The 23198-nt window shown below is 49.1% G+C and overlaps 1 protein-coding gene across 1 annotated transcript; it reads right to left on the reverse strand.

Moving 5' to 3' along the window:
* Positions 1-2252: 2252 nt before the first annotated feature.
* LOC131378471 (uncharacterized) lies at positions 2253-23071 on the reverse strand. The gene is made up of 3 exons (XM_058421448.1): positions 22930-23071; positions 22629-22729; positions 2253-5987 (listed from the first exon to the last, which is right to left on the reverse strand). Exons 1-3 carry the CDS (start codon positions 22938-22940, stop codon positions 4276-4278), a joined length of 1824 nt encoding a protein of 607 aa, XP_058277431.1. The 5' UTR covers positions 22941-23071; the 3' UTR covers positions 2253-4275.
* Between the last annotated feature and the right edge of the window lie 127 nt (positions 23072-23198).

The following is a 23198-nucleotide window of genomic DNA, read 5'->3' on the forward strand; positions in this document are numbered from 1 at the left end:
AGTTTAACATTAATCTTCTAATTTCTATAGACTATATCCCGTTCCCACAACACCTGCTTCCCTATCTCTATTTACACAAAGGCTCCCACCATAAATTCTATTCTTCTTTGACCACCGTGAGCACCTAACCGCTATGTCTTGGTCCGTTCCTCATGCTTCGTTTGTCACCACATTCTTTCCTTGTACTTCTCCTAGCAACATGGCTGATTTCCAACAATAGGACCATCTTTTAGTGAGGTAGGTGGTAATAAAGCACCAGTTCAGTGGCTGCTCTCACAAGGAGTGGCTCGCCCCATGGCAGAAGAAGCAGCTCGCGGCTGGGTTATGGCAGTGGCAGCGAATTTCCTTCCCCAAGCAGCAGCTCTGACCATCCTCCTCCAAAGCAAAGAGAGAGGGAGGCAGGAGCCCTCAGAGCATTCTTGACAGTCAGGTGCCTGAAGCCAAAGGTGGGATTCCTTCTCAGCATGTGTCAGCTTTTCTTGTTCCTCTTTCAAGGACAGTCCACAAGTCTCACCTTCAGGCCAGTTTGTGATGATTTCCAAGAGCCCAGGGTGACTTGGATTTCCCATTTGAGCTTGTTGTGTAATGAGGGCAATCCACTCACTCCAGGGAGCACCGCTGGCAGGATGCATTGCAGAGACTTTTCCTTGGAACACCCAGCCCAGCGTTTGGCAGTGGGGATGAACAGGCACTGGGGTGACCCTGAGAGTAAGTGCAAGGCACAGGGTGCAGCTGAGGAAGGACAGCCCTGTGCTGGGCTAAGAGGTGAAGCTGTGACTGCCCAGTGTGGAGAAGGTCCTTTCTCCACCCCCTGTTACAGGGGAGCTTGGGCCTTGCTGCAGAGATACGGCTGCTGATTTGAGCAGCCCTCACTCCGAATTTATTGTCAGCCAGGTACACACACACGGAATTGCCAAGGACAGGAACCCTGCAAGGAGGAGCAGAGACAGCGCTGGTTCCCAGGGGAACACCTTGTGTCCCTGTCCCCCCCATGCCCTGCCCGGCTCCCCGGCACTCACCAGGAGCTGAAGTCGCTGCCGTCCCCCCACTGCAGGCGCTCGCCCCGTCTGCGCAGCCCCAGCCAGAAATCGACGTTCCCGCGGAGGCGGAAGAGCAAATCCTGCCCAGGAGAGAGGAGTGGGAGCTGCCCTGGCCCCTCGGGGGGACACGTTGACTTATTAAAGAAATATGGGTATCGATCCTAGATCGATACCCAACTGTGACAGACAAAAACTCTCTAACAGTTTAAAGCCAGAAAGTGTATGTTTATTACGGCCAGGCAGCACGCGGGATAGTTCCCTAATACGCGCTGCGAAATTCACAGGTAATTACAAAGCGTTTTATTTACGAAAGTGTTGAATACCCAATACATATTCATATTCCTGTCACCTCCCATTCCTCGCTTCATAGGCTAATTGGCACAAAAAGCTATTAAGTATGTGTAGTTTGTTTCTTAAAATTTTTGAGTCGGGGGTCTTTTCTGGGGAGGGGTCACCCAAAATGAGGAAGTAAGATGACTCTTCCTCTTCCTGACCTTTCTACCTTTTCACTGCATTTGTGACAAGTGAATCCTTGGTAGAACTTACAGTTTCCTGTGTTCAATGGGTCCTTTAAGCAGGAAATCTGCAGCTATCTTATGTCCTATGTATCACATTTTGTTTTTTGTTACAAGCACAGCTACATAAACATAAAGCTGACAAGCAATGAGTTACTAAATCCGGGATAGCTTATCTAAGATCCAGCTTCTGTTAATTGCTAACAAAGCTTACGTCTGTACTTCAGCTAATTCAGCAACTTATTATCTTAACTTTCCTAAAATCCCTAATTCTTCAAATTTAATGTCTCATTCCTCACTTCTTCTTTGAAATGAGTAAATTCCTTTACTCAGTATACAGAGTCTACCTCATCTATCCACGCTGTGCAGCTAGTGTCTCTGAAGACCAAGCCATACACCTTTGACAGTGATGTTAAAGCTGCCACTTGTCGCAGCATCTTCTAATTATAAACAAGTATTACAACAGATAACACTAAACTTATGCTGACTAAAATAAGTGACACAACTATAGGGCGGATTAAGGCATTCAGTATACCGGTTGCCATCAGTGGCCACTGTCTCGGTTTGAAAAGACAGGTGTCTGCTAAGGAGAGGCAGGCCTCTCTAGGAATGGGGAATTCAAATCCTTCCCTCCGTGTTATTATAATTTGGAAGATTAAAAAAAACTTTCCAGTCAGAGCTATGGGGAAAGGAACTGTCCTTTACTAGTAACTATAACAGGACAGACAAACAACAACAGCAATTATAATAATAGTAAAACAGAACTAAGAACCCTGAGGGGCAAACGGTGGAAACTCCAGCGCTGATGGCTGGAAGTGGTGGATTGTCCTCGGCAGGCAGGGGGGTGTCCTGGCAGGCGAAGTGAGCAGTGCCGGAGAACCTGCAGTGGCTGGACCCAGGCTGACCCAAAATCCAGCAGGGCAGTGAAGAACCTCCGAATTCCTGGGCACTCCAACAGATGTTAGAATTCTCAGGACTGAACCCCTCCGTTAACCGTGGACTCCGCGCAGGCACCCGTCGCTTGACTGTCCTCCTCCTGGAAAAAACTGGGAGCCCCGAGAAAAAAAAACAACCCCCACCCTCGGATCCCAGGAGCCTTTTTCCTCCCCCAAAACTAAGTAATCAACTTACTTTGTCTGGGCTGAGCACCCTTTAACTATCAGTATTTAGTCTCCTAGCAACTTATGGGGGGGGAAATTCCACAGTAAAACTTAACCCTCAACATTATCCACCCCGAATTTTTTTCCCATACCAACATTATTATATTGAATTTAAACCTTTAAATAATATACATATATATACATGTGAATATAAATACAGACACAGTCACAGTGTTCACTGAAAAACAAGGTCCCCTTGAGGTATGCAGCGGGTCTCTCCATCTTTTTGCATCACCCACCATGTGCAGCCAGGTCCCTGAGCAAAAACAACCCCAGGAGCGGGATTGTCTTTGCTGGAGGCAGAATTAATCCAAACAGGTTTTCCCAGCATTCCTCTCATGTGTACCACTGGAACCTTATCTCCATCTCTTGTTCTCAGGGGCTCAGATTGGGCAGTGTAATAAATGAACAAGCCCAATTCCGTAAATCAAAATTTAGAATTTTATTTTGAGACTTACATTCAGTCTCTAACTGCTACAATTAAAAGGAACAGCGTCGAACCCCTGGTTTCGGCACTGGGTGAATGCAGAAACGGACTCTATCGCTCCGTATCTACCCTGTTCACAAAGTGTGTCCCGAGCCGCTGATTTTTATACAGTCTTTTGCTGAGAGTGGACGGTGACCATAGCGCTTTTGCTTCTCGGTAGGTTCATTAGGTATTCATGTTCAGGTCTCCGGTCGGTTGAATAGGTTCTCAGAGTAGAACAATGTCATGATTGCAGGTCCGGAGAAGGTTTTTGGAAATGTTAAACTGGGCCGGAACAGATAAGATATCGATCTTCTCTTAATCACTAAGTCGTTAGCAGGTCTATCTCTGGGGGAGACACAGTCTATCTTATCATCTTTCCCATTCTTTTAGTTTTTTTGGTTGTCCTGAGGTTTTTCCCCGGCAGAGACCCTCCTTGTCTTTCAATCCTCGTGTCCTCTTCTTACAGTTTAGCTTTTTTTTAAACCCTAAATACACTTTAGGTTCTACAGAGCTTAAATCCGACCGAACGCGAATTAACTTTATATTACATATCACCATACTTAATGCATATTAACTACATATCACAGTACCTAACACGAATTAACTTTAGGTCACATATCACAGGCAGGGCCTGCTCGGCTGGTGGAACCTCAAGTGTTCACTAACCAGGTGGCCTATGCTAACTTAATCTCCCAGTTCTTGAAAGTCCCCCCACCCAGCGCCTTCAAAGTGGTTTTAAGCAGGCCATTGCATCGTTCAACTTTCCTGGCTGCTGGCGCATGATAAGGAATATGGTACACCCACTCAATGTCATGTTCTCTAGCCCAGGTGTTTATAAGGCTGTTCTTGAAATGAGTCCCGTTGTCAGACTCAATCCTCTCAGGGGTACCATGTCTCCACAGGATTTGCTTTTCAAGGACCAGGATGGTGTTCTGGGCAGTAGTGTGGGGCAGAGGGTAGGTCTCCAACCATTCAGTGGTGGCTTCCACCATGGTCAGCACATAGTGCTTGCCTTGGCAGGTTTGGGGAAGGGTGATGTAGTCAATCTGCCAGGCTTCCCCGTACTTGTACTTGGACAATCATCCGCCATATCATAGGGGCTTCACCCACTTGGCCTGCTGGATTGTAGCACACGTCTCACAGTCATGGATAACCTGAGAAATACTGTCCATGGTTAGATCCACCCCTCGGTCTCGTGCCCACTTATAGGTGGCATCTCTGCCCGGATGGCCTGAGGCGTCATGGGCCCATCGAGCTAGGAACAACTCTCCCTTGTGTTGCCAATCTAAGTCTATCTTTGACACCTCTATCTTTGCAGCTTGATCTACCGGCTCGTTGTTTCGGTGCTCCTCATTAGCCTGACTCTTGGGGACATGGGCATCTACATGATGGACTTTGACAGGTAGCTTCTCTACACGAGTGGCAATGTCCTTCCACTCATCTGCAGCCCAGATTGGCTTTCCCCTACGCTGCCAACTGGCCTTTTTCCACCTGTCCAGCCAACCCCACAGAGCATTGGCCACCATCCACGAATCAGTGGAGAGGTAGAGCTTTGGCCACTTCTCTCTTTTATCAATGTCCAGGGCCAGTTGAACAGCTTTGAGTTCAGCAAGTTGGCTTGACCCACCTTCTCCTTCAGTGGCTTGTGCAACCTGTCGTGTGGGGCTCCATACGGCTGCTTTCCACTTCCGGTTCATCCCTACGATGCGGCAGGAACCGTCAGTGAAAAGAGCATAGCGTCTTTCTTCTGCTGGCAGTTGGTTGTATGGTGGACCCTCTTCAGCACGTGTCACTTGTTCCTGCTCCTCTTCATCTGTGAGACCAAAGTTTTCACTTTCTAGCCAGTTTGTAATTATCTCCAAAATCCCAGGGCGATTTGGGTTTCCAATGCGGGCGCGCTGAGTGATGAGGGCAATCCATTTGCTCCACGTGGCGTCGGTGGCATGATGGGTGGAGGGAACCTTTCCTTTAAACATCCACCCCAGCACCGGTAGTCGAGGTGCCAGCAGGAGTTGTGCTTCTGTGCCAATCACCTCTGAGGCAGCTTGAACTTCTTCATAGGTGGCCAAGATTTCCTTCTCTGTTGGAGTGTAGTTGGCTTCGGACCCTGTGTAGCTTTGGCTCCAGAATCCCAGTGGTTGGCCTCTAGTCTCCCCTGGTACCTTCTGCCAAAGGCTCCAGGACAGGCCATTGTTTCCAGCTGCTGAGTAGAGCACATTCTTCACATCTGGTCCCGTCCTCACTGGGCCAAGGGCTACCGCATGAGCGATCTCCTGCTTGATCTGGGCAAAGGCTTGTTGCTGTTCAGGGCCCCAGTGGAAATCCTTCTTCTTGTGGGTAACCAGGTAGAGAGGGCTCACAATCCGGCTGTACTCAGGAATGTGCATCCTCCAGAATCCTATAGCGCCTAGGAAAGCTTGTGTTTCCTTCTTGCTGGTCAGTGGGGACATTGCGGTGATCTTATTGATGACCTCAGTGGGGATCTGATGCTGTCCATCTTGCCACTTTACTCCCAGGAACTGGATCTCTCGGGCAGGTCCCTTGACCTTGCTCTGCTTGATGGCAAAACCAGCTTTCAGGAGAATGTGGATGATCTTCTCTCCTTTCTCAAACACTTCCATTGCTGTGTTCCCCCACACAATGATGTCATCGATATACTGTAGGTGCTCCGGAGCCTCACCCTTTTCCAGTGCAGCCTGGATCAGTCCATGGCAGATGGTGGGGCTGTGTTTCCACCCCTGGGGCAGTCGGTTCCAGGAGTACTGCACGCCCCTCCAGGTGAAAGCAAACTGATGCCTGCATTCTGCAGCCAGAGGAATGGAGAAAAATGCATTAGCAATGTCAATTGTGGCGTACCATTTTGCTGCCTTGGACTCCAGCTCATACTGGAGTTCCAGCATGTCCGGCACAGCAGTGCTCAGTGGTGGAGTCACTTCATTTAAGGCACGGTAATCCACAGTCAATCTCCATTCTCCGTCAGACTTGCGCACAGGCTAGATGGGGCTGTTGAAGGGTGAGTGGATTTTGCTGACCACCCCTTGGGTCTCCAGCTCACAGATCATCTTGTGGATGGGGATCACAGCATCTCAATTTGTCCAATACTGTCGGCGGTGCACCGTCAAGGTGGCAACTGGAACTCGTTGCTCTTCTACCTTTAGGAGTCCTACTGCAGATGGGTTCTCTGACAGTCCAGGCAAGCTATTCAATTTCTTAATGCCCTCTGCCTCCACAGCAGCCATTCCAAAAGCCCACGAGTCCCTTAGAGTCTTTGCAACAGCCATTACGGAGGAAGTCTATGCCTAAAATATGCGGGGCCCCTTGGCCAGTCACAACTGGGTGTTTCTGCCACTCCTTCTCAGTCAGGCTCACCTCGGCTTCCAACAGAGTCAATTCCTGTGATCCCCCCGTCACCCCAGCAATGGAAATAGGTTCTGTCCCCACATATTCTGATGGTATCAGTGTACACTGAGAACCAGTATCAACCAAAGCTTCATATTCCTGTGGCCCTGATGTGCCAGGCCATCGGATCCACACCGTCCAATAGGCCTGGTTTTCCCGTGCCTCTCCCTGGCTAGAGGGAGGGCTCCTCTAGCACCGGTCACTATTCCCTTCCTGGGCATACACAATAGAGGTTCCTTCACAGGGATCTGACATATCCTCACTTCTATAATACCTGGCAGCTTGGTCATGCGATGTCGAGGCTACCTTCATCTTAGTGGGACCCCCTCGGTTAGTGTTTCTCTCCTTGAGCTCACGCACCCATGCTGCCAGGGCACCATCCCACCTTCCCATGTCTTCCCCATGGTCACGCAGAAAGAACCACAGGTCAGCTCGTGGGGTGTACCCTCTCTCTCTAGCTGGGAGACGTTGCTCGCCTGTAACTCACACAGGTGCCACATGGGAACTGTTCCTTTTCATCTCCTCCCTCATCTCCTCCATCTTTTCTGTCACCTCCTCCATCTTCTCCCTTATATCCTCTTTGAGTTCCTTAGCCACGGCAGAGACCTGAGCCTGCACTGGGCCACTGATTATACTCTCATAATTTCTAAGCTTGTTGGCTACAGAACCCACTGTCTCTCGGTTGGTATCAGGATTAATTGTTGCAATGAATGTGGCATATTGAGATGGTCCTAGAGCTGCCAGATTCCACAGCATTTGCCCTGTGCACCTGACTTTGTCGGGGTCATTATCATGCTGTCCACCCCTCCCAAAGAGTACCTCCAATACCACCACTTCTCTCAGCTGTTGGATCCCTTCCTCAAGGGTCTTCCAGCGCATTCTATGCTGGTGCTCCTGCATTCTGTCTCTGTGGACAAACCTCTCCCGTACACTCATTAAAAGCCGCTCCCAAAGGGAAAGGGGCCCTGGCTCCCTTACAAATACCTCATTCACACCTGAGTCCTGGGTCAAGGGTCTCAAATGCCTCACTACTATCTAGTTGCACACCTGTACCTATAAGGTCCCAGACCCAAAGTAACCAGGCTGTATAAGCCTCACGTCCTCGCCGTGCAAGATCTTTTTGCAGATTACGGAGACTTTCATATGTCAGGGACTCAGTGATGATCTCAACCTTCAACTCCCCTGTGGGTTGTGAGGGCCCTCCTTTCTTATCCTTGTTGCCTGGGTGCTCTGATTTCACCTTATACTTCTTTGTTTCCACAGGCGCCACTGCTGCTGGCTGTGGCTGCCCCTGTGGTTCAGCTGGAACCTGGACGATTGTAACGTCTGTGGGTTCTGCTGCTGCACCATCAGACTCTCCTTTGTCAGGGCAGGGGGAGGGTTTCCCAGCAGCTGGGGCTAATGAGGCTACTACAGGGGAAAGGTACTCCCTCAGCATCTCACGTATCTCCTTCACCCAATCTGGGTGGTTTATTCCTGAGGCAGGCTGTGGAGCAGGGTCAGGCTGTGGGGCAGTATCCTTATTCTCTAGGGTAGGTATCAGGGTGGTTATCCAGGTCAGTCTCCCCTTATCTCTAAATGCTCAACAGAACAGGCATACCAGCAACACCAGCCACTGTATGATGTCATTAACATTCAGAGATTTGAACCCTTCAAAGACTGGTGGGGTAGGCCCAAAGAGCTGGGTGAAGGGTTGTGAAAAAATTTTCCTCGGTGTCATTTCTTCACAGTAGGTACCGTTGTTAAAGTAACCCCAGAAACACACAGTTAGTGTATGATAGTCCTGAATCCATGTGCCTGCCTTCCAGAGGAAATTAAAAATCCATGAATTCCTCACTTTGTTAACCCATATAGCAAACTGGATGACAGCCACAGTAGCCTTATTTACAGGGCCTGTGTTTAGAAAAGGGCCTGCAAATGGGAGAAATATGGTCACCACAACATGCCACTCGAACCAGGTTAAGCCAGACCACATGATATCTGGTACACAAGAACATAGGCACTTAAGAACTGTTATTCCTTTTTCTCTCAATGTCCTCGTGCCCCACGTTGGACACCAAATTCTGTCTTGGTTTGAAAAGACAGGTATCTGCTAGGGAGAGGCAGGCCTCTCTAGGAATGAGGAATTCAAATCCTTCCCTCCATGTTATTATAATTTGGAAGATTAAAAAAACTTTCCAGTCAGAGCTATGGGGAAAGGACTAACAGTCCTTTACCAGTAACTATAACAGGACAGACAAACAACAACAGCAATTATAATAATAGTAAAACAGAACCAAGAACCCCGAGGCGCAAACGGTGGAAGCTCCGGCGCTGATGGCTGGAAGAGGTGGATTGTCCTCGGCAGGCAGGGGGGTGTCCTGGCAGGTGAAGTGAGCAGTACCGGAGAACCCGCAGCGGCTGGACCCGGGCTGACCCAAAATCCAGCAGGGCAGCGAAGAACCTCCGAATTCCTGGGCGCTCCAACAGATGGTAGAATTCTCAGGACTGAACCCCTCTGTTAACCATGGAATCTGCGCAGGCACCCGTCGCTTTGACTGTCCTCCTCCCGGAAAAAACTGGGAGCCCCGAGAAAAAAAAACAACCCCCACCCTCGGATCCCAGGAGCCTTTTTCGTCCCCCAAAACTAAGTGATCAACTTCCTTTGTCCGGGCTGAGCACCCTTTAACTATCAGTATTTAGTCTCCTAGCAACTTATGGGGGGGGGGGGTGGGGGAAAATTCCACAGGAAAACTTAACCCCCAACAGCCACCTAAAAGGCACATCCCACTAATGAGACAAATGTTCCTCAAGCCTTTTAAAAACCCTTTTGATGGTCTCTGTGTCATGGTGCATCATGATTAATGTCTTTTTCCCTCCATCTCTAATTTCTTTTAAGATTTCACTCAATTTGTGATGTTCCAACAATTGAGCAACTAAAGTCACATTCATTCTTATGGGCACAGGCAGCGTCTTCTGCACAGTGTCTAAGCTGGCCTTTATATATTGATGTGATACACCAAGTGCCCGATAGGAAAAATCACATCCCTTAATTCTAACAAAATTGCAAACTCACAAATTGAATTGAGTTTCATTCACAATTTGGCTGTCTATCTTTATGATGGGTCATGCTGTCCTAAGAAAGACACAACTTTGTCCTATACACACAAGTGAAGTTGTCTGTCTGGATGCATTTACTACAATAGTTACAACTTTTGACATAATGTGCATAATAACTATCAGTCCATTTATTTGTTGTTCCAAGTGAGCTTCAGCTTCAGTTCGTTATCACCTGGTGTGACCTTCCAAATTCTCTCTGGGGTTTTCTTCACTTGGGAGTGATGGATCCAAGCCTTTTGTTCTTTGATCTTGATTGCAGTGAAGGTAGTGAGGAGCACCTGGAATGGTCCTTCCCACTGTGGTTCCAAGGTCTTTTCTGCAAAAGACTTAACGTAATACACATAATCCCCAGGTTGTACATCAGGTATTGGCCCATCTAGTTCTCTGTTTTGAGTTCCAGCCACATATTTCTCAATTTCTCTAAGTTGTTGATTTCGGGCCACCATTGTTTCGAAATAAAGTGTGGTCCCCTATCTGAGGATATAGTGGCTGGAACTCCAAATTGTGGTATTATTTCTTGCAACAGCGCTTTGGTCACCTCTCAGGCCTTAGCTGTCCTGGCAGGAGAGGCTTCTGGCCATCCTGAAAAGGTATCAGTTAACACCAATAGGTAACGATACCCTCCCTTCCTGGGCGGTTCTGTAAAATCAATTTACCATTGTTGCCCAGGTCCACAACCTTTCCCAATTTGTCCCACTTCAGGCTTTGGGGTATCTTTAGGGTTAGTTCGGAGGCAAAGACTACACTGATGAGTGTTGAGGTTTAAGTCTCCTGTAGAATTTTTTCCCCCTCCCAAGTTGCTAGGAGACTAAGTGCTGAGTGCTTAACCTGGACAAAAGAACTGATAACTTAGTTTTGGGGGAGGGAAAAAAGCTCCCGGAGAGAGCTGAGGGTGGGGGGATCTCGCGGCTTTTTTCTTCTTCCGGGGGGAGCACCGATCGGGCTATGGCTGGCTGCTGGAGGCCACGGTTAATGAAGGAGTCGGGTCCTGGGAATTCTACCATCTGTTGGAGTATCCAGGAATTCGGAGTTTCTTCGCTGTCCGGCTGGATTTTGGGTGAGCCCGGGTCCCGCCGCTGCTGCTTCTCCGGCACTGCCACCCCTGCCTGCCGAGGACACCCCCTGCCTGCCGAGGACAGTCCACCGCGCCCGGCTTCCAGCCATCAGCACCGGAGCCTCCACCGTTTGCCCTCGGGGTTCTTGGTTCTGTTCTACTATTGTTATAATTGCTGTTGTTTTTTTGTCTGTCCTGTTATATTTACTAGTAAAGGACTGTTATTCCTTTTCCCCATAGCTCTGACTGAAAAGTTTTATTTTTGATTTTCCAAATTATAATAACACGGAGGGAAGGATTCAAATTCCTCATTTCCTAGAGAGGCCTGCCTCTCCTTAGCAGACACCTGTCTTTTCAAAACCGAGACAGAATTTGGTGCCCATATCGTGGGGCATTGAGAGAAAAAGGAATAACAGTTCTTAAGTGCCTACGTTGTTGTGTACTGGATATCATGTGGTCTGGCTTAACCTGGTTCGGGTGGCATGTTGTGGTGGCCGTATTTCTCCCATTTGCAGGCCCTTTTCTAAACATGGGCCCTGTGACTAAGGTTACTGTGGCTGTCATCCATTTTGCTATATGGGTTAGCGAAGTGAGGAAATCGTGGATTTTTAATTTCCTCTGGAAGGCAGGCACATGGATTCAGGGCTATCATACACTAACTGTGTGTTTCTGGGGTTACTTTAACAACGGTACCTACTGTGAAGAAATGACACCGGGGGAAATTTTTTCACAACCCTTCACCCAGCTCTTTGGGCCTACCCCACCAGTCTTTGAAGGGTTCAAATCTCTGAATGTTAATGACATCATACAGTGGCTGGTGTTGCTGGTATGCCTGTTCTGTTGAGCATTTAGAGATAAGGGGAGACTGACCTGGATAACCACCCTGATACCTACCCTAGAGAATAAGGATACTGCCCCACAGCCTGAGCCCGTCCCACAGCCTGACCCTGCCCCACAGCCTGACCCTGCCCCACAGCCTGACCCCGTCCCACAACCTGACACTGTCCCACAGCCTGCCTCAGGAATAAACCACCCAGATTTGGTGAATGAGATACGTGAGATGCTGAGGGAGTACCTTTCCCCTGTAGTAGCCTCATTAGCCCCAGCTGCTGGGAAACCCTCCCCCTGCCCTGACAAAGGAGAGTCTGATGGTGCAGCAGCAGAACCCACAGATGTTACAATCGTCCAGGTTCCAGCTGAACCACAGGGGCAGCCACAGCCAGCAGCAGTGGCCGCTGTGGAAACAAAGAAGTATAAGGTGAAATCAGAGCACCCAGGCAACAAGGATAAGAAAGGAGGGCCCTCACAACCCACAGGGGAGTTGGAGGTCGAGATCATCACTGAGTCCCTGACATATGAAAGTCTCCGTAATCTGCAAAAAGATCTTGCACGGCGGGGACGTGAGGCTTATACAGCCTGGTTACTTTGGGTCTGGGACCTTATAGGTACAGGCGTGCAACTAGATAGTAGTGAGGCAAGGAATTTGGGACCCTTGACCCAGGACTCAGGTGTGAATGAGGTATTTGTAAGGGAGCCAGGGCCCCTTTCCCTTTGGGAGCGGCTTTTAATGAGTGTACGGGAGAGGTTTGTCCACAGAGACAGAATGCAGGAGCACCAGCATAGAATGCGCTGGAAGACCCTTGAGGAAGGGATCCAACAGCTGAGAGAAGTGGTGGTATTGGAGGTACTCTTTGGGAGGGGTGGACAGCATGATAATGACCCCGACAAAGTCAGGTGCACAGGGCAAATGCTGTGGAATCCGGCAACTCTGGGACCATCTCAATACGCCACATTCATTGCAACAATTCATCCTGATAACAATCGAGAGACAGTGGGTTCTGTAGCCAACAAGCTTAGAAATTATGAGAGTATAATCAGTGGCCCAGTGCAGGCTCAGGTCTCTGCTGTGGCTAAGGAACTCAAAGAGGAGATAAGGGAGAAGATGAGGAGGAACAGTTCCCATGTGGCACCTGTGCGAGTTACAGGCCCCAGTGTCAGAGCTCAACAGCCCCCAGCTAGAGAGAGAGGGTACACCCCACGAGCTGACCTGTGGTTCTTTCTGCGTGACCATGGGGAAGACATGGGAAGGTGGGATGGGAAACCCACTTCTGCCCTGGCAGCATGGGTGCGTGAGCTCAAGGAGAGAAACACTAACCGAGGGGGTCCCACAAAGATGAAGGTAGCCTCGACATCGCATGACCAGGCTGCCAGGTATTATAGAAGTGAGGATATGTCAGATCCCCATGAAGGAACCTCTACGATGTATGCCCAGGAGGGGAATAATGACCGGTGCTAGAGGGGCCCTGCCTCTAGCCAGGGAGAGGCACGGGAAAACCGGGTCTATTGGACGGTGTGTATCCGATGGCCTGGCACATCAGAGCCACAGAAATATGAAGCTTTAGTTGATACTGGTTCTCAGTGTACACTGATACCATCAGAATATGTGGGGACAGAACCTATTTCCATTGCTGGGGTGACGGGGGGATCACAGGAATTGACTCTGTTGGAAGCCGAGGTGAGCCTGACCGGGAAGGAGTGGCAGAAACATCCAATTGTGACTGGCCAGGGGCCCCGTGTATTTCGGGCATAGACTTCCTCCGGAATGGTTATTACAAAGACTCTAAAGGACTCAGGTGGGCTTTTGGAATAGCAGCTGTGGAGGCAGAGGGCATTAAGAAATTGAATACCTTGCCTGGACTGTCAGAGAACCCATCTGCAGTAGGACTTCTAAAGGTAGAAGAGCAAAGAGTTCCAATTGCCACCTCGACGGTGCACCGCCGACAGTATCGGACAAATCGAGATGCTGTGATCCCCATCCACAAGATGATCTGTGAGCTGGAGACCCAAGGGGTGGTCAGCAAAATCCACTCACCCTTCAACAGCCCCATCTAGCCTGTGCGCAAGCCTGACGGAGAATGGAGATTGACTGTGGACTACCGTGCCTTGAACGAAGTGACTCCACCATTGAGCGCTGCTGCGCCGGACATGCTGGAACTCCAGTATGAGCTGGAGTCACAGGCAGCAAAATGGTACGCCACAATTGACATTGCTAATGCATTTTTCTCCATTCCTCTGGCTGCGGAATGCAGGCCTCAGTTTGCTTTCACCTGGAGGGGCGTGCAGTACACCTGGAACCGACTGCCCCAGGGGTGGAAACACAGCCCCACCATCTGCCATGGACTGATCCAGGCTGCACTGGAAAAGGGTGAGGCTCCGGAGCACCTACAGTACATCAATGACATCATTGTGTGGGGGAACACAGCACTGGAAGTGTTTGAGAAAGGAGAGAAGATCATCCAAATTCTCCTGAAAGCTGGTTTTGCCATCAAGCAGAGCAAGGTCAAGGGACCTGCCCGAGAGATCCAGTTCCTGGGAGTAAAGTGGCAAGATGGACGGCGGCAGATTCCCACTGAGGTCATCAATAAGATCACTGCAATGTCCCCACCAACCAGCAAGAAGGAAACACAAGCTTTCCTAGGTGCTATAGGATTCTGGAGGATGCATATTCCCGAGTATAGTCAGATTGTGAGCCCTCTCTACCTGGTCACCCGCAAGAAAAACGATTTCCACTGGGGCCCTGAACAGCAACAAGCCTTTGCCCAGATCAAGCAGGAGATCGCTCATGCAGTAGCCCTAGGCCCAGTCAGGACGGGACCAGATGTGAAGAATGTGCTCTACTCAGCAGCCGAGAACAATGGCCTGTCCTGGAGCCTTTGGCAGAAGGTGCCTGGGGAGACTCGAGGCCGACCACTGGGATTCTGGAGCCGAAGCTACAGAGGGTCTGAAACCAACTACACTCCAACAGAGAAGGAAATCTTGGCCACCTATGAAGAAGTTCAAGCTGCCTCAGAGGTGATTGGCACAGAAGCACAACTCCTCCTGGCACCTCGGCTACCGGTGCTGGGGTGGATGTTTAAAGGAAAGGTTCCCTCCACCCATCATGCCACCGACGCCACGTGGAGCAAATGGATTGCCCTCATCACTCAGCGCGCCCGCATTGGAAACCCAAATCGCCCTGGGATTTTGGAGATAATTACAAACTGGCTAGAAAGTGAAAACTTTGGTCTCACAGATGAAGAGGAGCAGGAACAAGTGACACGTGCTGAAGAGGGTCCACCATACAACCAACTGCCAGCAGAAGAAAGACGCTATGCTCTTTTCACTGACGGTTCCTGCCGCATCGTAGGGATGAACCGGAAGTGGAAAGCAGCCGTATGGAGCCCCACACGACAGGTTGCACAAGCCACTGAAGGAGAAGGTGGGTCAAGCCAACTTGCTGAACTCAAAGCTGTTCCACTGGCCCTGGACATTGATAAAAGAGAGAAGTGGCCAAAGCTCTACCTCTCCACTGATTCGTGGATGGTGGCCAATGCTCTGTGGGGTTGGCTGGACAGGTGGAAAAAGGCCAGTTGGCAGCGTAGGGGAAAGCCAATCTGGGCTGCAGATGAGTGGAAGGACATTGCCACTCGTGTAGAGAAGCTACCTGTCAAAGTCCGCCATGTAGATGCCCATGTCCCCAAGAGTCGGGCTAATGAGGAGCACCGAAACAACGAGCAGGTAGATCAAGCTGCAAAGATAGAGGTGTCAAAGATAGACTTAGATTGGCAACACAAGGGAGAGTTGTTCCTAGCTCGATGGGCCCATGATGCCTCAGGCCATCAGGGCAGAGATGCCACCTATAAGTGGGCAGAAGACCGAGGGGTGGATCTAACTATGGACAGTATTTCTCAGGTTATCCATGACTGTGAGACGTGTGCTGCCATCAAGCAGGCCAAGCGGGTGAAGCCCCTGTGGTATGGTGGGCGATGGTCCAAGTATAAGTACGGGGAAGCCTGGCAGATTGACTACATCACCCTTCCCCAAACCCACCAAGGCAAGCACTATGTGCTGACCATGGAAGCCACCACTGGATGGTTGGAGACCTACCCTCTGCCCCACACTACTGCCCAGAACACCATCCTGGACCTTGAAAAGCAAATCCTGTGGAGACATGGTACCCCTGAGAGGATTGAGTCTGACAACGGGACTCATTTCAAGAACAGCCTTATAAACACCTGGGCTAGAGAACATGGCATTGAGTGGGTGTACCATATTCCTTATCATGCGCCAGCAGCCGGGAAAGTTGAACCGTGCAATGGCCTGCTTAAAACCACTTTGAAGGCACTGGGTGGGGGGACTTTTAAGAACTGGGAGAATAATTTAGCAAAGGCCACCTGGTTAGTGAACACTTGAGGTTCCACCAACCGAGCAGGCCCTGCCCAATCTGAGCCCCTGAGAACAAGAGATGGAGAAAAAGTTCCGGTAGTACACATGAGAGGAATGCTGGGAAAAACTGTTTGGATTAATTCTGCCTCCAGCAAAGACAATCCCACTCCTGGGGTTGTTTTTGCTCAGGGACCTGGCTGCACATGGTGGGTGTTGCAAAAGGATGGAGAGACCCGCTGCATACCTCAAGGGGACCTTGTTTTTCGGTGAACACTGTGACTGTGTCTGTATTTATATTCACATGTATATATATATGTATATTATTTAAAGTTTTAAATTCAATATAATATGTTGGTGTGGGAAAAAATTCGGGGTGGATAATGTTGAGGTTTAAGTCTCCTGTAGAATTTTTTCCCCTCCCAAGTTGCTAGGAGACTAAGTGCTGAGTGCTTAACCTGGACAAAAGAACTGATAACTTAGTTTTGGGGGAGGGAAAAAAGCTCCCGGAGAGAGCTGAGGGTGGGGGGGGATCTTGCGGTTCGTTTCTTCCGGGGGAGAGCACCGATCGGGCCACGGCTGGCTGCTGGAGTCCACAGTTAACGGAGGAGTCGGGTCCTGGGAATTCTACCATCTGTTGGAGTATCCAGGAATTCGGAGTTTCTTCGCTGTCCGGCTGGATTTTGGGTGAGCCCGGGTCCCGCCGCTGCGGCTTCTCCGGCACTGCCACCTCTGCCTGCCGAGGACACCCCCTGCCTGCCGAGGACAGTCCACCGCGCCTGGCTTCCAGCCATCAGCACCGGAGCCTCCACCGTTTGCCCTCAGGGTTCTTGGTTCTGTTCTACTATTGTTATAATTGCTGTTGTTTTTTTTGTCTGTCCTGTTATATTTACTAGTAAAGGACTGTTATTCCTTTTCCCCATAGCTCTGACTGAAAAGTTTTATTTTTGATTTTCCAAATTATAATAACACGGAGGGAAGGATTCAAATTCCTCATTTCCTAGAGAGGCCTGCCTCTCCTTAGCAGACACCTGTCTTTTCAAAACCGAGACAATGAGTTACTTGTATCACTGTGCCCTGCAATTCCAGGCCATGATTCTTTCTTTCAAATGGCTATACAGGCATCTATTCCCCAGTGTGTTTCCTCATGTACCTTCTGTACTCATGACCCCAACAAATAGGAGGCTACTACAAGTTTCCCTTCCTCTGTTACAGCCCATCTCTCCTGGTTATAACTTGCCTTTTCTACCTTGATAAGTTTCTTATCTTTCTTATTGTACGTTGGTTTACTTTCAATAGAAATTTTTCCATCTGGAATCAATGCTGCCTCAACAGCCTCATCAGGTACTTCACCTTTTGGTGCATCTTTTGCCTCTCTGTCCGTCATCATATTCCCTTCTTCCAATTCAGAGCTCACTTTTCGGTGTGCCTTTATGAGCATTATGGCTACTCTCTCAGGTAGTTGTATGGCATCTAGTAGCCTCAGTATCTCTTGTGCGTGTTAATACTCTTGCCTTGTGAATTCAGCAGTCCTCTTTCCTTCCAGATGGCTCCGTGAGCATGAACCACCCCGAATGCATACCTTGAGTCCGTGTAGATGTTAATGGTCCAGACTCTATTACCTCCTTGCTTGTGGTAACTGCATACCCAACATCTCTTCTTCCACTGATGACATAGCTGCTTCCATCAGCAAACAGGTCTCAGCATCCTCAAGCGGGGTGTCCTTCAGATCCTGGCGGCTGGAGTAGGTGGCTTCAATGGTCTCCAGGCACTCATGGATCACTGGTTCTCCCATACTCCCCGCTGAGGAAGGAAGCTGGGTTCACAATGTTAGTTACCACAATTTTAACATCATCTTGTTCAGAAACCTCTGTGGGGGGAGCCAATGTCCCCCCTTTGCCTCAAGGACTGCAGACATTGTGTGAGATACTAGCACAGTCATCTTCTGGCCTAGGGTGAATTTGCGTGCCTCTTGGATGTTTATTGCTACTGCTGCAACTGCTCTGAGGCACCTTGGCCATCCTTTAGCTGCTGTGTCCAGTTGTTTGGAAAGATAGGCCACTGCCCTCTGGTACGGGCCTAAGCTCTGTGCTAATATTCCCAAGGCAATCCCTTGCTTCTTGTGGGAAAACAGGAAAAATGGTTTACTCCCGTCTGAAAGTCCTAGGGCTGGAGCTGACATAAGGGCCTTCTTCAGTTGGTTGAAGGCTCGAGTTGCTTCTTTTGTCTACTGAGGATCTCTACTGCCTTCCGTGATCAAGGCATACAGAGGTTTAACAAGCAACCCATAGTTATAAATCCACAGTCTGCACCACCCTGTCATGCCTAAAAAGGTTCTCAGTTCTTTCACTGTCTGAGGTTTCAGGGTCTGGCACATTGCTTCCTTGCGATCCTGCCCCAGAGTCCTTTGTCCAGCACTCACTTCATAACCCAGGTAAATGACTCTTTGCTTCACCATTTGGGCTTTCTTCTGGGATACTCGATCCCCCTGCAGGCCCAGAAAGTTTAGGAGGTTTACTGTCCAGTCCACGCATGTCTCCTGGGTCCGGGTGGCTATTAAGAGATCATCCACATACTGGAGCAACTGTCCCTCTCCTGGTGGAGGTTCCCAGGACTTTAAATCCTTTGCAAGCTGCTCCCTAAATATAGTGGGGTAACACACACCATGTGAGCTGAGCTTTTCTTCCAGTTTTAGGGCTTTCCCACTCAAATGCAAAAAATTTCTGGCTGGCTTCATGGAGAGGGAGGCAAAAGAAAGCATCCTTTAGATCTAGAACAGTAAACCAAGTTAGTTCAGCTGTTAAACGGGTTAACAAGGTATAGGGATTGGCAACTATGGGATACAAGTCTTCAGTCACCTTGTTAACAGCCCTTAAATCTTGTACTAATCTGTATGACCCATCAGGTTTCTTTACTGGCAGAATAGGAGCATTAAAATCCGATTGACACTCTCTCAGTAGTCCTAGCTGCAGAGAGTTCTCAATAATGGGGCTAACCCCTTCTATATCTTCCTTCTTTAGATGGTATTGTTCAACCCTTACTGGCTGTCCTCCTTCTTTAAGCCTGATTTGCACTGGTAGTGCATTCTTTGCTCTTCCTGTTATATTGGAGGCCCACACTCCTGGAAATACTTGATCCATTATTTTCATAAAATTTTCCTTTTCACTTGCCACTTCAATTTCTTTGGTTATTAGCATTAACCTTAACAGTTCTGCATATGTTTGATCCTTTACCTCCAAACTATTTTCCTCATTTTTGAATATTATTCTTGCTTCCAGCTGCTCTAGCAAATCTCTGCCCAAAAGTGCAGATGGAGCATTAAGCATATAAAAAAATTGATGGCTGCCCCACTGTTTTCCCAATTTATACTTCAATGGTTTGCAAAAATAACCTCTTTCAGATTGGCCAGTTGCCCCTTTTACCATAACATAGTTATTGGTTACAGGTATTAGGGCCTTATTCAACACTGAAAATGTTGCCCCTGTGTCTATCAAAAATTTCACTTCTTTTTCTTTGTTCCCCAGTTTGACTGTAACCAGAGGGTCCCCTAAGGTAGGGCCCTCCGGTCCCTCTCAGTCCTTCTTTACAGGAACAACTACTTTTTCCTTTTTCTCATCACCTTTTTTTATGTTCATCACCCTTTCTTAATTCTAGGCACTGTTTTTTTCTATTGACCAAATTTCCTGCAAAATGCACATTCATCTTTTCTCAGTCGGGGTGGTCCTTGTTTTAGAGGACCTTGTCCACGTTTTCTCTTTTCTCTTTCTTTTACTACTGCTACTAATTTCTTCATCCCTTGCTTATATCCTTCTTTCTGGTTACTAAAAACTTTTTATGCTTTATTTAGTGAAGTTTCTAAATTCTGGCTGTTTGGACCCCGGATCTTCTGGAGTTTCTGCCTGATGTCGCCTGTGGATTGTCCTAAAAATAAATGTATTAATTGCTGAGTTCCTTCATCAGATCCAGGATCCAGGCTGGTGTGTTGGCGCATTGCGTCTCGCAGGTGATCTAGAAGTTCAGAAGGTGTTTGAGAGGGGCCCTGTTTGATAGCATATAAGGCTGACCAGTTTATGGTTTTGGGGATTGCTCTTTCTAGCCCTTTTACTATCAGTTTTTTTGGTATCTCTTTAACCGTCCTAACCCCTCAACATCATTAGGATCCTAACCTGGGTCTTGAAGGGGAAATACATCTTTAACATCCTCCTGTGTTGTCCTACAATCTTCCCCAGCCAGATCCCCAGCCGCTTTCAAAACTAATTGCTCCTCAGTTTCTGTTAAGGCACCAAGTAGCAGTTGCAGATCTGCCCAATCAGGTGAATGCTGCTTAATCATATCTCAGCACCAAAAATTTCTCGGCTATTTCTGCCAGCTCTGGGCATAAGTTCTGGGCTCTCTGCTTTCTGCACACAATCAAAGCCTTTTCTCAGAGAGACCCAACTCCAAACACCAACCCTTTTAGGCCCACAAAGAAAATAGCCAGGGGTCCCTCACGACCCCAAACACACTCCACCACAAGTTTCAACAAGGTCTCGCCGAAAAATCCTACGGATTTCGGCCGGGACACCACAGACAAATCCCTCCGTGAGAAGGAGGTGGGGCGTAACCCTGATCCCACGCTGCCTCTCCACTCCTCTGAGGTTAGGGACTGCACCACCAGGACTTTAAAATATTACCACACACTCTAGCAACTGCAAGCCTCACAAACAAGCAAAAACATATTCTTTAACTAAAACACTCACTCGCTAAAAAACCTTCTTAGGGTTTTACAGGGAGTTTAGAGACGCGGACCGAGGCTGCAGAGCCTGGATTCCCCCGCGGTTACCAGGAAAACAAATCACCCCCTCCCAATTGCTGGGGCTGGCTCAGGTTTCAAACCGCCTTACGCCGATCGCTCCTTTTAGCTCAAAAAATAAACAATTTTAACTTACACAAATGCTTTTTTTTCACCTAACAAAACGTCAGCAAATCTTGTTGCCAAAAGCACATGCTGTTCAAGCTCACACACAGTCTAATTCCCCTCCAGCACACAATCTGGATACAAAACTAAGACTTTAAATCCTTCCTGCCTCTCAAACAGAGGGATCCCTCTGCTGATCAGGTGGGGATTTCCAAAGGCTTTTACAACTTTGAGCTTGCAAAACTCCTAAAAACACTTAGGTTACTAACACACTCCAAAATCACACAAATCAAAACGCTTACAACACAAACTCCCACAGACCACGATACATACGGTGCACCAATAATTCTTCCAGAGCCTGAACACACAAACACACAAAACCACGAGACCACAAAACACGGATCTGTTCACACGACACACACCCAGTGCACTCGGGGCCGCAATCGGGATTTTCCGGGACCCACAACGGGACCCTTCGCGTCCCAGAACGGGCTCGCCACACGGATTACGGATTGTCAAGGTACCTTTAAACCACAAACTGTAACCGGAGCCACCGCTGCTCCTAAAACACAACAACAACACCGGTTATTTCACTGCCGCCGCTGCCCCATCACGGGACGCGGACTACCAAGGCACCTTTAAACTGCGAGCTGACACAACCAAACCCAGTCACCGCTGGCCCCACTACGGGACACGGACTACCAAACCACTGACACCAGGCTCCGCAGAGCTGTCACAAATTTTACAAACAAACCCAAGAGGCGTATGCTGTGCATGAGACATCTCTCAGTGCCTTACCAACCGCTTATACCAAGGTACCTCTTTTCAAGTATAAACATACCTTTTGTCCGTAGTTCCAGCAGGTTCTGGTCTTTCCCCGGGCAGTCAGCAGGACCGCAGGAGCCCTCTTCCCAGAAAATTCCGGGTGGGCGCCCAGAGGGGTCCTGGACCCCGCTGGCCCCACGGCCAGAGAGAGCAGTCTCCTGGCTGGCTCGCCAAAATGACTTCTTAAAGAAATATGGGTATTGATCTAGTATCGATACCCAACTGTGACGGACAAAAACTCTCTAACAGTTTAAAGTTAGAAAGTGTATGTTTATTACCGCCGGGTAGCACGCGGGATAGTTCCCTAATACGTGCTGCGAAATTCACAGGGAATTACAAAGCCTTTTACTTACAAAAGTGTTGAATATCCAAATACAAATGCATATTCATACCCCTGTCACCTCCCATTCCTCGCTTCGTATGCTAATTGGCAAAAAAACCTATTACGCATACATAGTTTGTTTCTTAAAAAGAGTCGGGGATGTCTTCTGGGGAGAGGTCACCCAAAATGAGGAAGTAAGATGAGTCTTCCTCGTTCTGACCTTTCTACCTTTTCAATGCATTTGAGGCAAATGAATCCTTGCTAGAACTTATAGTTTCCTGTGTTCAATGGGTCCTTTAAGCAGGAAATCTGCAGCTATCTTATTTCCTATTTACCACATTTTGTTTTTCGTTACATGCACAGCTACATAAACATGAAGCTGACAAGCAATGAGTTACTAAATCCGGGATAGCTTATCTAAGATCCAGCTTCTGTTAACTGGGAACAAAGCTTACCTATCTACTTCAGCTATTTCAGCAACTTGTTATCGTAACTTTCCGAAAATTCCTTACTTCTTTTAAATTAAAGTCTCAGGAATTGCCAAGGACAGGAACCCTGCAAGGAGGAGCAGAGACAGCGCTGGTTCCCAGGGGAACACCTTGTGTCCCTGTCCCCCCCATGCCCTGCCCGCCTCCCCGGCACTCACCAGGAGCTGAAGTTGCTGCCGTTCCCCCACTGCAGGCGCTCGCCCCGTCTGCGCAGCCCCAGCCAGAAATCGACGTTCCCGCGGAGGCGGAAGAGCAAATCCTGCCAAAGAGAGAGGAGTGGGAGCTGCCCCGGCCCCTCGGGGGGACACGTGCCCAGGGCTCCCCCCGCACGCCGGGGCTCCTTCCCTGCAAGGCCCCGGGACAGGGCTGCAGCCCCAGCCCTACGAGCACCCAGCCCGGCTCAGGAGCACCCCCAGGCTCCCCTCAGACACCCCACACCACCCACAGCACCTCACTCACCATTTCCGCATCCTTCACAATGGCCAGGGAGGCCCCGAGCTCAGAGCACCGTTCCTGACCCTGATCCCAGGTGCCATAATCCCTTGAGAAGTAGTAGCAGACCCCATTGTACCCGACCCAGCCAGAGGGACAGCCCAGAACCAACAGCGGAGTCGCAGCTGGAACTGGAACCTGTGCTGCTGGAGGGGGAAGAGGAGAAGCTCTGAGGATTCCCCTCTGCAGGGAGCAGGGACCCCGCTCTGCCCCGAGGGGCTGGGCCCAGGCTGCTG

Source organism: Hirundo rustica, chromosome 8 (genome assembly GCF_015227805.2).
Source record: "Hirundo rustica isolate bHirRus1 chromosome 8, bHirRus1.pri.v3, whole genome shotgun sequence".
Lineage (NCBI taxonomy): Eukaryota > Metazoa > Chordata > Aves > Passeriformes > Hirundinidae > Hirundo > Hirundo rustica.

Excerpts from the sequence above, each read along its gene's own strand:
- LOC131378471 (XM_058421448.1), bottom strand. Across the intron at positions 5,988-22,628 it reads GGCAGCAACTTCAGCTCCTG|AATGCAGGCATCAGTTTGCT; the intron begins GTGAGTGCCGGG and ends CTCTGGCTGCAG.